Consider the following 14,363-nt stretch of genomic DNA (forward strand, 5'->3'; position numbering starts at 1 on the left):
TTTGCTGGATCTCTGCCTTTGCTTTGGTGTGCACCTTAGTTTTCATTCAGATAAGGAAAACATACTCATATACAGGACTAAGAATGGTCAAATGTTTCACAACACATTTTAACACGTTTGTTTTGAATTTTTAATGTCTGTACAACTGTCTAACATTCGTTGAACACATAGGGCCATATTTATCAAACTCCGTATGAAGCTTGATGCCCCATGTTTCCGGCAAGCCTTCAGGCTCGCCGGAAACAGAAGTTATGAAGCAGCGGTCTAAAGACCACTGCTCCATAACCTGTCCGCCTGATCTGAGGTGGCGGACAGACATTGCCAGAAATCAACCCTATCGTATTGACACCCCCTGCTAGCGGCCAATTGGCCCAAATCTGCAGGGGGCGGCATTACAACAGCAGTTCACAAGAACTGCTGGTGCAATGATAAATGCCGACAGCGTATGCTGTCAGCATTTATTGATGTGCAGCGGACATGATCCGCAATATCGGATCATGTCCGCTCGCACTATAATAATTAGGCCCCATAGTATTTCTAATGCTATCTTTAAATTTTATATTAGAATTATGCTATATTCAAATTAGAAAAATTTGAATCAATACATAATTCTTATGCTATCTTTAAATTTAAATTGATGGTAAAGTTTATCAGTTTATTCACACTTTCTAGTTAGCCTGTCCGTTTTTGTGCTAAGTCGCTACATTTTTAAAGTTTGAAAATTATTCACAACAATAGATAGCAATCTTTACAACTGTTTCTTCTACCCCTCCTCGCTCCTCCCAGCTGACTCCCTGCTCGGATATCTCATTACAATAGAAAGCGTCTACCTACATCACACGCGTGGTGTTCCATACAATGAAAATTTGAATAGCGCATGCGCTGTTGCTTAAGTGGGCGTCTGACTTGAGTGACGGTCGCCTAATGGCCTAATTTTCAATTGGATTAAAAAAAAAGTGATAAAAAGGTTAAAAAATTGTTTAGATATGGGTTGAATATGACGGTTAGAAATTGATTTTACAAAGGTTATAACTTTCTTTATACACCAAAATATAAAAATGTAGAATTAATTTATTTCACTCAATTACTGCAATACTTGATCGAGAATACTGGAACTTTACCATCACTTTAATATTTGAATTGTGCTATATTTAAATTAGAAAAAAATATTTGATATATTTGTATCTATCATGTATCAATTTGCTAAATTCCCTATCACATGAACTACTGAACTTCTGAATAGTATTTGTTAAATCCAATGTTACATTCGAAATGTTGAATGTGGATATTCCGGGGCCTATTTATTATAGTGCGAGCGGACATGATCCGATATAGCGGACCATGTCTGCTGCACATCAATAAATGCTGACAGCATACACTGTCGTCATTTATCATTGCGGCAGCAGTTCTGGTGAACTGTTTGTGCAATACCGCCCCCTACAGATTCGCAGCCAATCGGGCGCTAGCAGGGTATGTCAATCAACCCAATTGTATTGGATCGGGTTGATTTCTGGCGATGTCTGTCCGCCACCTCAGAGCAGGTGGACAGGTTATGGAGCAGTGGTCTTTAGACCACTGCTTCATATCTGGTGTTTCGCCAGAAACACTGGGCATCAAGCTCCATACGGAGCTTGATAAATAAGCCCCTCCATCTAATTCTAAACTTTCAAAAACAAAGTAACATTCGAAAAATCAGAAATATCATTTGTTTAACAATGTTTTTATTTTTTCCTTGGTATGTTATCTTATCATCTCTACTAAGGTCATTTAGGGACAGATATAGCAGGGTTAAATTTCTCTGCAAAAAGTCTGTATTGTGCTCTTCCAATTCTCAAAATGGGGAAGCTCAATTTTCAGAGTTAAATTACAGGAAAAAGGGGTAAAATAAATAATGAAACTAAATTGCAAAGGTGTTTTACTATGCGTAATTAAAGGGACACAAGTCAAAATTAAACTTTCATGGTTCAGCGAGAGCATGCAGTTTTAAGAGACTTTCCAATTTACTTCTGTTATCAAATTGCGCACATTCTTTTTATATGCACACTTTATGATGCCCCAGCTTCTATTGAGCATGTGCAAGAGTTCAGTTTATACGTATATGAGCCTGTGATTAGATGATGGCTGTCACATGATACAGAGGGTGACAAATTAAAACAATTTGAAAGAAAACAATTTGTTGTTTATTTAAACGTTATATTGCATTGTCTTTTTATCATGCACTTTTTATTATGCAATTAAATTTTATGTAATACTTTGCATATCTAAACGTTTTATATTACAATCTCAATGCTTTTCATGTCCCCACAGTAAGTGAACTGCTGTATCACCTTTTAGACATGAGCTAATTGTATCACTTGTATTGTCATTAAACAAACACTAAACATTAAGCACATTTCATGCATCTCCCTCTAATCATGAGTGCTGCAGGTACCTAAAGGAGATTTGCTGGAAACAGGTCAGCATTGGAATGTAGTGAAAGCTAGATTTCAACATGGCTGCACCCATGACGGAGAATAACCTAAATACTATGCTTAAAGGGCCAGTATACTGTAAAATAGTTTTTCCCTTAATGTGTTTTACAATTGCTTTTTTTTACCAACTGCAGAGTAAAAAATGTATGAAAATTTGCTTTTTAAGGTTTATTTGTGTATTTTAAAACTCTGATTTTGTGTTTTGAAGCCACAACCTAATAAAATGGGTTGAGCTTGTAGGTATAATCAGATAGCATTACTGTATCACATTGTGTACATATACCTGCTTCTTTATTTTATATCTGTCCATAAAAACAATCACCAGTACTTGGTGAGAACAATGGAAAATCAACATTTTATTACCTTATCTCTGCTATATCCCACTGGGAGTGTAATTTCTTCTGCTGGCTGTGTTTACAAAGCTTATCTATAGCTTGGACCTGCGGCCACAAACTTTCAGAATAGGTGGGGATACCACATGCTAAATCAACTATTTCAAATGCCAATATAAGGGTAAAGGAGCTACTTGTAAACAATTTAATACACTCCAGCAGGTAAAGTGGATCATTGGGAACAAATTAAAGGGGAGAACATTTTTGAGTAAACTGTCCCTTTAATTTTTTTTAATTTAATGTTAAATGTCCCTTTAAATGGACATGATACCCAAATGTTGAAGCACTTGAAAGTGATGCAGCGTAACTGTAAAACGCTGAACATCTCTATGTAAAAAAGGAAGATATTTTACCTCAAATTTCCTACATATTCATTCCCCACTGTAAAGAGACTTTGAGCAACCAGTCGGGATACTTGTCCCAGGACAAGCTAGGGAGTGTGCATCTGTCATGTGCAGGCACAGTCATGTTATTTTCCTATTCAGTTTAAGTAAGTTCTATGAAATCTCATGAGATCACAGCAAAGGCAAAGCTTGACCTCAGCACTGCTGATGCTGATTGGCTATTGATTTGTTTTTGTTGTTGTTTTGCTTTTAACTTGCAGCTGTATAGCAGATCTAACTGTTCACAGAGCACATACTCTGGTGAGATGAGGATAGTTTAAGGTAAAATATCTTCCTTTTGTACATAGAGATGCTCAGGTGATATTTTCTTGTCAGCTTTTTACAGTTATGCTGCATTCTTTATGTGACCTACTGCATTTTCTCTCCTGGTTAGAAATTGTTTTCCCCCAACTGGTAAACTATATCCTGTATATACAAAGGCTACTGTGAAGGGGTCCTGTTATTATACTGATGCACCACATCACTACCCAGGTGTTGCAGAACAATGCAGATCTATGAGCACCTGATTATACTTTATAGCTCCAGATATCCTAATTATTGGAACATTCTGTTTACATTGTCAACGTGCATTTTTTTCCATGTAATACAATTTCTCCTGTTCTATATAATGCAGATTTTTATATTTTTGATGTATTTATTTTTTAGGGGAAGGTTGCACAGACAGCCTGCATGTCAGCCTGCAAACACTTATCTACATCACTGACTCAGATGCTGCTGGACGGTGATCTGAAACAGATAAGCATGGGAGCCATTCAACAGTTTAACCTAGATGTTATACAGTGTGAATGTAAGTGTTTTTATTTTATTCTGTAGCTGTGTGACTTACAGATAACTAGATACGTTTATGTAATTATAAGGCACTGCATCCTAACTGTACCCTTATATTTACAGCTAATATGGGTGGGGGATGTGTTTATGTGTGAACTAATTAACATGTCTGAATTAAGATCAGCAGCCTAGAGCTAGACATGTTTTTTTTTTACTGTTTTAATAAATATATAATCAACCACTGTTTTATTAAACTCCTTTTTGCTTCTGTGTAAAATGTGTACTTTGTCCCACGCTCCCTAGAGCAGTGCTTTCCAAACTGTGTGTCGTGACACATTGGTGTGTCGGCGGCAGTGTGTAGGTGTGTCCCTGCTTCAGCACAAATTTTTTGGAATTTCAAATTCTTTTAAAAAAATGTTTTGGTTTCTGACTTTCCGCCTGCCTGCTATGCATATCACGTAGTTGACACGTGATTGATACCTAGTAGGTCACAGATCATCTTAACCTATTGACGCAGCTTAGTGGGATCTGAAACTATTCCCATTGGCGGCACATTGGCTCCTGACTGCACGTGTAGTCTCCTCAATCGGCTCGTGACTGCATGTGTAGTCAGTGAGTGGAACAGCAGTGTGTTTGCTGCGCTGGCAGTAGTCAGTCGGACTCGCAGAGTTCTGAGCGCAGCAGCTTAAACGCTGAGCTGCCCTCAGTCAGAAGTCAAAGTGTTTTTTTTGCAGCTAGCTCCAAGTAGTGCATTGCTGCTCCTGCTCTTGATATATGGATAGGAAGTGGAAGCTTAAAAATGTGAGTGTCTTTATCTAATATTCCACCAAATATTCAGAAACTGTGTTCATCCCATCAACCTTATACATCTCATTAAAATAGTAAGTAGCTATTGCTGTTATTAAACTTTTTTTTTAATTCTTGCACATACAGTACATACTGTTACTTGTAAATACATTTCGTTATTATATCATTTATGTATGTGTCCGTATCTCTTAAAACAAGTTATTTTAACCTCCTGTTTGCTAGTACAACTGAATTACTGTGTCGCAAAATGATGTAGGTCTAAAAAGTGTGTCACCAACACGAAAAGTTTGGAAAGCTCTGCCCTAGAGAGACCAAAAGCAAATTATGTATCCTGCACATGCTGCAAATCTAATAGATGGTTAGATTCTGTAAGGCAACTTAAATTAAAGGGACAGTCTACTTGATTTTTTTATTGTTCAGAAAGATAAAGCCTTTACTACCCATTCCCCATCTTTGCACAACCAACATTGTTATATTAATATAATTTATAACATTGAAACCTCTACATCTCTGCCTGCTTCTAAGCCATTAAAGACAGTCTCTTATCACATTATTTTAATTTGCTTTTCACAACGGGGGAGTGCTAGTTCATGTGAGCCATTTAGATAGCATTGTGCTCGCGCCCGTTGAGTTATTTTAGAGTCAGCACAATACAGCACTAATTGGCTAAAATGCAAGTCAGTAGATAATAAAAAGTCATGTGATCAGGGGGCTGTCAGAAGAGGCTTAGATACAAGGTAATCACAGAGGTAAAAAGTATATTAATATAACTGTTGGTTATGCAAAACTGGGGAATGGGTAATAAAGGGATTGTCTATCTTTTAAAACAATTAAACTTCTGGTGTAGACTGTCCCTTTAATATACTTTAGAACCTCTAAATCTCTGCCTGTTTCTAATCCCCTGAATGCTACCTCATTGTATTAGCTTTTTCAGGCACACTGTTTCTATGAAGTAAAGGTACTAGTATACTTTTTTCACAAACAATCTAATTGTTCACTTAAAAATACTCTTTGTTTGCCATCACTTTAAAGTGAACTTTGGGGAAATCCATCTTTGTGTAATATTTCAGCTCATTTAAGTGCTGCTTTTTCAAATGTATGGAGGAACCTTTTAGAGTATGATGTCCCTCTAATATAGTATATGCACCTATCATCTTCAGCATATATGTTGTGTGGTTCAGAATTTAGAAACTTAGCATTGGTCAAAAATACAATGCAAGAAAAAGCACTCATGAGCTGTGGTCTCATGCTTAAAGGGACATAAAAACCCAACATTTTTAATTAATAAATTAGGTAGAACATACAAACATACAGATGTAAATTAAAAAGTTGTTTAAAATTGTATGCTCTATCTGAATCATGAAAGTTTAATTTTGACTTTACGGTCCCTTTAAGCCCTAAGATGGCGGCACCCAGTATGAAGATGCAGAGCATCACTAAACTGATATTTGTAAGGGGTTAAAATGTGAATTTGTGCTACTTACTATAGTTATACCCAGCAGCTTAACCCCTTAACGACTGAGGACGTGCAGGGTACGTCCTCAGAAAAAAGGCAGTTAATGCCTGAGAACGTACCCTGCACGTCCTCAGTGTGGAAAGCAGCTGGAAGCGATCCTGCTCACTTCCAGCTGCTTTCCGGTTATTGCAGTGATGCCTCGATATGGAGGCATCCTGCAATAACCTTTTTAAGTCATCCGGTGCAGAGAGAGCCACTCTGTGGCCCTCTCTGCACCGGAGATCGGTTGCTCCCTGTGTTGGTGGGTGGGAGCCGGACCGGGAGGCGGGTGGCGGCCATCGATGGCCCTGTGGTTGTGAAGGGGGGCAGGATCGTGGGGTGGGGTGGCTGGGGGCGCGCACGGGCGCGCGCGCGTGCACGGGAGGGTGGGGGCGGGCGCGTGCACGGGGAGGGAGCGGGTGGGAACCGCTACACTGCAGAAAATGGGGAAATAAAAAATATAAAAAAAATTAAAATTAAAACAATCAGCAAGGTGGTGGGGGTTTGTCTGTGGGGGGTGGGGGGGGGGAGCTACACTACAGAAAAAAACAAAAAAACAAAAAAAAAAGCACTTTTTATTGTAAACTGGGTACTGGCAGACAGCTGCCAGTACCCAAGATGGCCCCCAATAAGGCAGAGGGGAGGGTTAGAGAGCGGTTTTGGGGGGGATCAGGGAGGTTGGGGGCTAAGGGGGGATCCTACACAGTAGCATATGTAAATATGCTAAAAAAAAATTTCATTTTTTTTTAAAACCCTTTTATTTTAGTACTGGCAGACTTTCTGCCAGTACTTAAGATGGCGGGGACAATTGTGGGGTGGGGGAGGGAAGGGAGCTGTTTGGGAGGGATCAGGGGGTGGGATGTGTCAGATGGGAGGCTGATCTCTACACTAAAGCTAAAATTAACCCTGCAAGCTCACTACAAACTCCCTAATTAACCCTTTCACTGCTAGCCATAATACACGTGTGAGGCGCAACAGGATTTAGTGGCCTTCTAATTACCAGAAAGCAACGCCAAAGTCATATATGTCTGCTATTTCTGAACAAAGGGGATCCCAGACAAGCATTTACAACCATTTGTGCCATAATTGCACAAGCTGTTTGTAAATGATTTCAGTGAGAAACCTAAAATTGTGAAAAATTTTACGTTTTTTTTAATTTGATCGCATTTGGCGGTGAAATGGTGGCATGAAATATACCAAAATGTGCCTAGATCAATACTTGGGGTTGTCTACTACACTACACTAAAGCTAAAATTAACCCTACAAGCTCCCTAAAAGCTCCCTAATTAACCCCTTAACTGCTGGGCATGATACACTTGTGGTGCGCAGTGGCATTTAGCGGCCTTCTAATTACCAAAAAGCAACGCCAAAGCCATATATGTGTGCTATTTCTGAACAAAGGGGATCCCAGAGAAGAATTTACAACCATGTATGCCATAATTGCACAAGCTGTTTGTAAATGATTTCAGTGAGAAACCTAAAGTTTGTGAAAAAATTTGTGAAAAAGTGAACAATTTTTTGTATTTGATCGCATTTGGCGGTGAAATGGTGGTATGAAATATGCCAAAATTGGCCTAGATCAATACTTTGGGATGTCTACTAAAAAAAAATATATACATGTCAAGGGATATTCAGGGATTCCTGAAAGATATCAGTGTTCTAATGTAACTAGCGCTAATTTTGGAAAAAAATGGTTTGGAAATAGCAAAGTGCTACTTGTATTTATGGCCCTATAACTTGCAAAAAAAGCAAAGAACATGTAAACATTGGGTATTTCTAAACTCAGGACAAAATTTAGAAACTATTTAGCATAGGTGTTTTTTGGTGGTTTTAGATATGTAACAGATTTTGGGGGTCAAAGTTAGAAAAAGTGTGTTTTTTTCCATTTTTCCTCATATTTTATCATTTTTTTTATAGTAAATTATAAGATATGATGAAAATAATGGTATCTTTAGAAAGTCCATTTAATGGCGAGAAAAACGGTATATAATATGTGTGGGTACAGTAAATGAGTAAGAAGAAAATTACAGCTAAACACAAACACCGCAAAAATGTAAAAATAGCCTTGGTCCCAAACGGACAGAAAATGGAAAAGTGCTCTGGTCACTAAGGGGTTAATGTCCCTTTAATTAACACCTCTTGCTTTTGTCCTTAAAATAGCTATTTGTCCCACACACCCTAGAACAGTGATGACTAACCTTGGCACCCCCAATATTTCAGAACTACCTTTCCCATGATGCTCAACTAGACTGAAGAGTTCCTAAGCATCATGGGAAATGTAGTTTCAAAACATATTGGGCGCCAAGGTTAGCCATCACTAGCCTAGAGTGTCTAAAAAGCTAATTAAATAAATGGCAAATGATGTGAATCAAATAGCTGGTTTAACTATTTTGCTGCATTTTGAAAACCTAGGTTAAAGATTTTGCTTTGTGGCCTCTATTAAGACAAGAGATGTTTAATGTCCTTTTTAAGTAATATAAAATTAAAACGACTTCTACCTCTGTTAAAAAAATGCTTTTATATATTCTTTGACACAATTTAAAGGGACACTTTTCTTGTACCGCCCTCTAATCATGGGTGCTACGATTTTGGAACTTAGGTTACACTGCAGGGAGCTGAAGTAGAGTTGCTGCACACGTGCAAATTGCTCAGCACTAGAATGTAGTGAAAGATAGATTTCAAACATGGCGGCACCCATCACTTTAGGGAGGTGGGGAATAACCTTAGTACTATGCTTATGTAATTTATTTAGGGCTAGATTATAAGTGGAGCGCAAAATATCGATACTGCAAAAGCAAATGTGCGCTGGTATTACAAGTTAGGTGCAATGCGAACGATTGCATGGAACCTTTGCGCTTACGCTTCAATAGGCTCCAATGGGAGCCTCGTTCTCATGCCGTGACAGCGAAGGGGGTAAATCACGCAGTGATGGGCAGCAGATTGTAAATATGTTTGTTTAAGAATATATATATATATATATATATATATATATATATATATATATATATTTATGTGCTAATATGTGTATAGACACATATTAACACATACATATAAATGTAGATATTCATATTTATTTACAGGGAACATACAGTTCCCATAGACCGCTATATAAAGGCACTTTTCAGTGCCATTTTTTTTAACACCTCACAGCTGCCAACATTAACCCCTCATAAGTGCTTTTTGCAGGGTTTTTTTATTTTTTTTTTATTTATTTTGGGGCCAACTGTGGGTTATTTTAAAAATTAACCAGAGGTCTGATCGCTGGTTAATTTTCTGAGCACCACTAGTAATGGCTGGTTATTTATCGCGCACCTGTAAATGGGAAAATTTGCCCCTTTAAGGGCCCGCAATAAATTAGCCCTCCACTTGTAATTCAGAGCTTGATGCAGCTGTTTCCGCGTGAGCCTTTAGGCTCGCCAGAAACAGGAGTTAAGAAGCAGCAGTCTTAAGACCTCTGCTCCTTAACTCGTCCGCCACCTCTGAGGCGGCGGACAGCAATCCGCCGATCACATACGATCCGGTTGATTGACACGAATCTGCAGGGGGTGGTACATTTATCGATAAGCGGCGACATGATTGCTACAGTAGATCATGTCTGTCCGCGCTTTCATAAATCGGCCCTTAGTGTTTAATGCCCCTTTTAAGGGGTCATTTAAAGGGACAATAACAAAGTTTTTGTAAGCACTGTATTTGAATATATGTAGTGCACAAAGCGCCTGTAAAGAAAGTTTTTAAGAATCTGTGTTTTTATTTTAGCTGTTAATACTAACCTCCTACCGTTTAACCTGCCTTCAAACATGTTTCTTTCTTCTTCACTGACTAGGCTGTACTACCCATACTATTGACTATAATTAAAACAAGTGCAAACTCCTCTACATTACCGTAGCTGGCGTTAGCGCACCCTGCCATTATAGTCAATAGCTTTAAGTGACATCTAAGTATATTTAAAAATAAGCATTTGTTAAAGTTGGTTGCATTTACAGTATCTCACAAAAGTGAGTACACCCCTGACATTTTTGTAAATATTTTATTATATCTTTTCATATGACAACACTGAAGAAATGACACTTTGCTATAATGTAAAGTAGTGAGTGTACAGCCTTTATAACAGTGTAAATTTGCTGTCCCCTCAAAATAACTCAACACGCAGCCATTAATGTCTAAACCGTTGGCAACAAAAGTGAGTATGATCAGGTTGATTGACACCTCCCTGCTGGCAGCCGATTGGCCGCGAGTCTGCAGGGGGCGGCGTTGCACCAGCAGCTCTTGTGAGCTGCTGGTGCAATGCTGAATACGGAGAGCGTATTGCTCTCCGCATTCAGCGATGTCTGTCGAACCTGAACCGCACTGTCTGATCAGGTCCGACAGACATTTCGTAAATCAGCCTCATAGATTCCATTGGGACTCAAAGCAAGATTATTATTATTATTATACTTTATTTATGAAGCGCCATCATATTCCGCAGCGCTGTCCATGGATACAGTTCATTTAAATAAAACAATAATCTAAAACTTCTAAGAGACAGGAAAAAATTTACAAACACATACAGGAGGAATTGAGGGCCCTATTCCCGTGGGAACTTACAATCTAGAAGGGTAGGAGGTTGAGAAATAGGAGGTGAGGACTGTAAGATTGAGAAAGATGTTAATGCAGAGTTAGATGAGGGAAATGTTGTTAGGTAAGATAAATATTATTGAGTTGGGTGGTAGGCTTCTCTGAACAGAAAAGTCTTCAGAGAGCATTTAAAGGAAGAAAGATTAGGGCAAAGCCTGACAGCACGAGGGAGAGTGTTCCAGAGGGTAGGTGCTGCAGTCTAGCATGAGAGGAGGTGATAGTAGCAGATGCAAGGAGCAGGTCATTGTTGGATCTTAGTGGGTGGGCTGGAGTATACTTGTTGATTAGAGAGGATAGGTAGAGGGGAGCGGTATATATATATATATATATATGTATAAAGTGATTGGATATGGGGGGCGAAGGATAGATTTGAGTCAAGTGTAACTCTGAGGCAGCTGACTTGGGGCGATGGGGAAATGGTGATGCCGTCAACAGGGATAGAGAAGTTACAAGTCGCCGTAGAGCTTGAGAGAGGGATTAGAAGGAGATCAGTCTTGGACATGTTAATCTTTAGGTGGTAAGAGGCCATCCAGGAAGAAATAACAGATAAGCAGTCACTGACATGAGAAAGGACAGAGGGAGAGAGAGCAGGGGTGTAGAGGTAGATCTGGGTGTCATCAGCATAGAGGTGATATTTGAAGACATAACTGTTGATAAGTTTAGCCAGCAAAGAAGTATAAATAGAGAAGAGTAGAGGACCCAGAACAGATCCTTGAGGTACTCCAACAGACAGAGGCATTGGAGAGGAGGAGTCACCGGCAAATTACACAGAAAAAGACCTGTGAGAAAGATAAGAGCATTGTGACAGAGACCAAAAGAGCTAAGGGTCTGTAAGAGGAGGGGGTGGTCAACTGTGTTGAAGGCAGCTGAGAGGTCAAGTAAGATGAGTATAGAGTAGTGGCCAATAATTTTAGCAGAGAGAAGATCGTTAGTAACCTTGGTAAGGGCAGTCTCAGTTTAATGTTTGGGGCAGAATCTGTATTGCAGGGGGTCAAGCAAGGAGTTGGCGGACAGGAAGTGGGTTAGGCGACTGTAAACTATTTTTTCAAGGAGTTTTGATGTTAGTGGAAGCAGTGATATGGGGCGGTAGCTTTCAGGAGAATTAAGGTAGAGGGAGGGTTTTTTGAGTATGGGAGTGACTTTTGCGTGTTTGAAAGAAGATGGGAATGAGCCGGTAGAGAGAGATAGGTTGAATATTTGGTAAGAGCAGGAGTGAGGGTGGAAGATAGTGAGGGTATTACAGTAGAAAGGAAGAGATAGGGTCGAGCAGGCAGGTAGTGAGGCGTGAGGAAGATAGTAAGGAAGAAACTTCATTCTCAGTGGCTGGATGGAGGACGCAGAGGGTGGCAGAGGGAGTAACTGGGCCTGTTGATGGAATATTGCAGGTTGGTGTTGGGATGTTGCTTTGGATAGTACGTGTTTTGTTTAAAAAGTAGTCTGCCAGGTCTTGAGCACTAAAGACAGATGGGGGGTGGAGCAGTAGGGTAGAGTAGAGAGTTAAAGGTGGAGAAGAATAATTTAGGGTTTGAGGAAAGAGTAGATATAAGAGAAGAGAAGTAGGTTTGCTTGGATAAGTGAAGGGCAGAAGTGTATGAACGAAGAATAAACTTATAGTGTATGAAGTCAGGTTCAGAGTGAGTTTTCCTCCAGACACGCTCAGCAGTGCCAGGGCTGCAACTGACGGCGTGATGTTTTGTGCAGCTGGGGAGGGGCAAGTGTGTCTAGTGCAGAGGATAATGTTTTGTTATAGTGGGCTGTTGCGAGATCAGGGCAGGTTATAGTGGGAGTGTGAGCGATGAGATTTTGAATAATTTTTGAAAATTGGAGCGGATCCACAGCATGTAGATTTCTACAGGTGCGGGGGCGGGATGGAGGAGTGGGTTTAGCTGTTACATTAATATTATAGGTGACCAGGTGATGGACTGAAATGGGAAAAGAGCGTCAGGTGAGGTCCGATATAGGACAGAGGTAGGAAAATACCAGGTCGATGGAGTGTCCATCACAGTGGATAGGGAATAGGGTGGATTGTGAGAGACCGAAGGAGGATGTGAGTGAAAGAAGTTTAGAGGCAGCAGGGGCAGACGGGTTGTGAATGGAAATGTTGAAGTCCCCAAGAATTAGGGTTGGTATATTTGTAGAGAGAAAGTGAGGAAGCCAAGCGGCAAAGTTGTCAAGGAAATGGGAGGTAGGTCCAGGAGGGCGATAGATGACTGCCACTTTTGAGGGAGAAGGGAGAGAACAGGCGAATACAGTGGACTTCAAACGAGGAGAAGGAGAGAGATGGGATTGGAGGTAGGCACTGATAAGTGCAGGAGGGGGAGAGCAGGATCCCAACACTGCCTCCACGTTTCTCACCTGGCCTAGGGGTATGGCTAAAGTGAAAACCACCATGTTTGAGAGGAGTAGTGGAAACAATGTCAGAAGGAGATAGCCAGGTTTTGGTAATTGCTAAAAGGGTGAAAGCATTTTAAATAAACAGGTCATAAATAAATGTTCTAAGGTCCTTATGTACTGCCAAGAAATTATAACTTTACCAAGAAAAAGAAAAAATCTTTAAAGGGACACTGAACCCAAAAAAAATATTTTGTGATTCAGATGCATGCAATTTTAAGCAACTTTCTAATTCACTCCAATTATCAATTTTTCTTCGTTCTCTTGCTATCTTTATTTGAAAAAGAAGGCATCTAATTTTTTTTTTTGTTCAGTGCTCTGGACAGAATTTTTATATTGGTGGATGAATGTATCCACCAATCAGCAAGAACAACCCAGGTCGTTCACCAAAAATGGGCCGGCATCTAAACTTACATTCCTGCATTTCAAATAAAGATACCAAGAGAATGAGGAAAATTTGATAATAGGAGTAAATTAGAAAGTTGCTTAAAATTTCATGCTCTATCTGAATCACAAAATATTTTTTTGGGGTTCAGTGTCCCTTTAACATAAGAGCGCACACAGTAGCTTCCCAGTCAGTGTAACATAGTAGATGAGGTTGAAAAAAGACAGAAGTCTATCGAGTTCAACCTATACAAATCGTAATATACTTGAAAAAAGCTCCAGTTGAGATTAAATTAATTCCATTAGAAAGGTTACCCAGTTAACAGAAGCAATCATATCCCCGAATTCTGTTTCTAGCCATAAATGTATCTAAGCCATTTTTAAATGTATCTAAGATATTGGCATTTACTTCCTCCTCAGGAAATGCATTTCACACTTTTATTGCTCTTAAATCTCATTTCCTCCAGCCTTAAATTGTGACCTCTTGTCACAAACAATTTTCTTGGAATAAACAGAGCTTCTGCCATCTCTGTGGCATAGTGATATCATGCCAGATGGGCTTACTGGCAGTACAAGGCCAAACTCAGCTGTTCTTTGTCTACCGCTGATAGTTATTCTTATACCATCCCATATTATG

At 39.5% G+C, this 14,363-nt stretch overlaps 1 protein-coding gene across 2 annotated transcripts in view; it reads left to right on the plus strand.

Moving 5' to 3' along the window:
* Positions 1–14,363, plus strand: part of EXOC6 (exocyst complex component 6) — a 796,835-nt gene that overhangs the window by 532,004 nt on the left and 250,468 nt on the right. For both annotated transcript variants that reach the window (XM_053692417.1, XM_053692418.1), the window contains exon 19: positions 3,913–4,054. In XM_053692417.1, coding sequence (XP_053548392.1) covers positions 3,913–4,054 — 142 coding nt within the window. The remainder of the gene's footprint in view (positions 1–3,912; positions 4,055–14,363) is intronic.

Source organism: Bombina bombina, chromosome 9, assembly GCF_027579735.1.
Source record: "Bombina bombina isolate aBomBom1 chromosome 9, aBomBom1.pri, whole genome shotgun sequence".
Classification (NCBI taxonomy): Eukaryota; Metazoa; Chordata; class Amphibia; order Anura; family Bombinatoridae; genus Bombina; species Bombina bombina.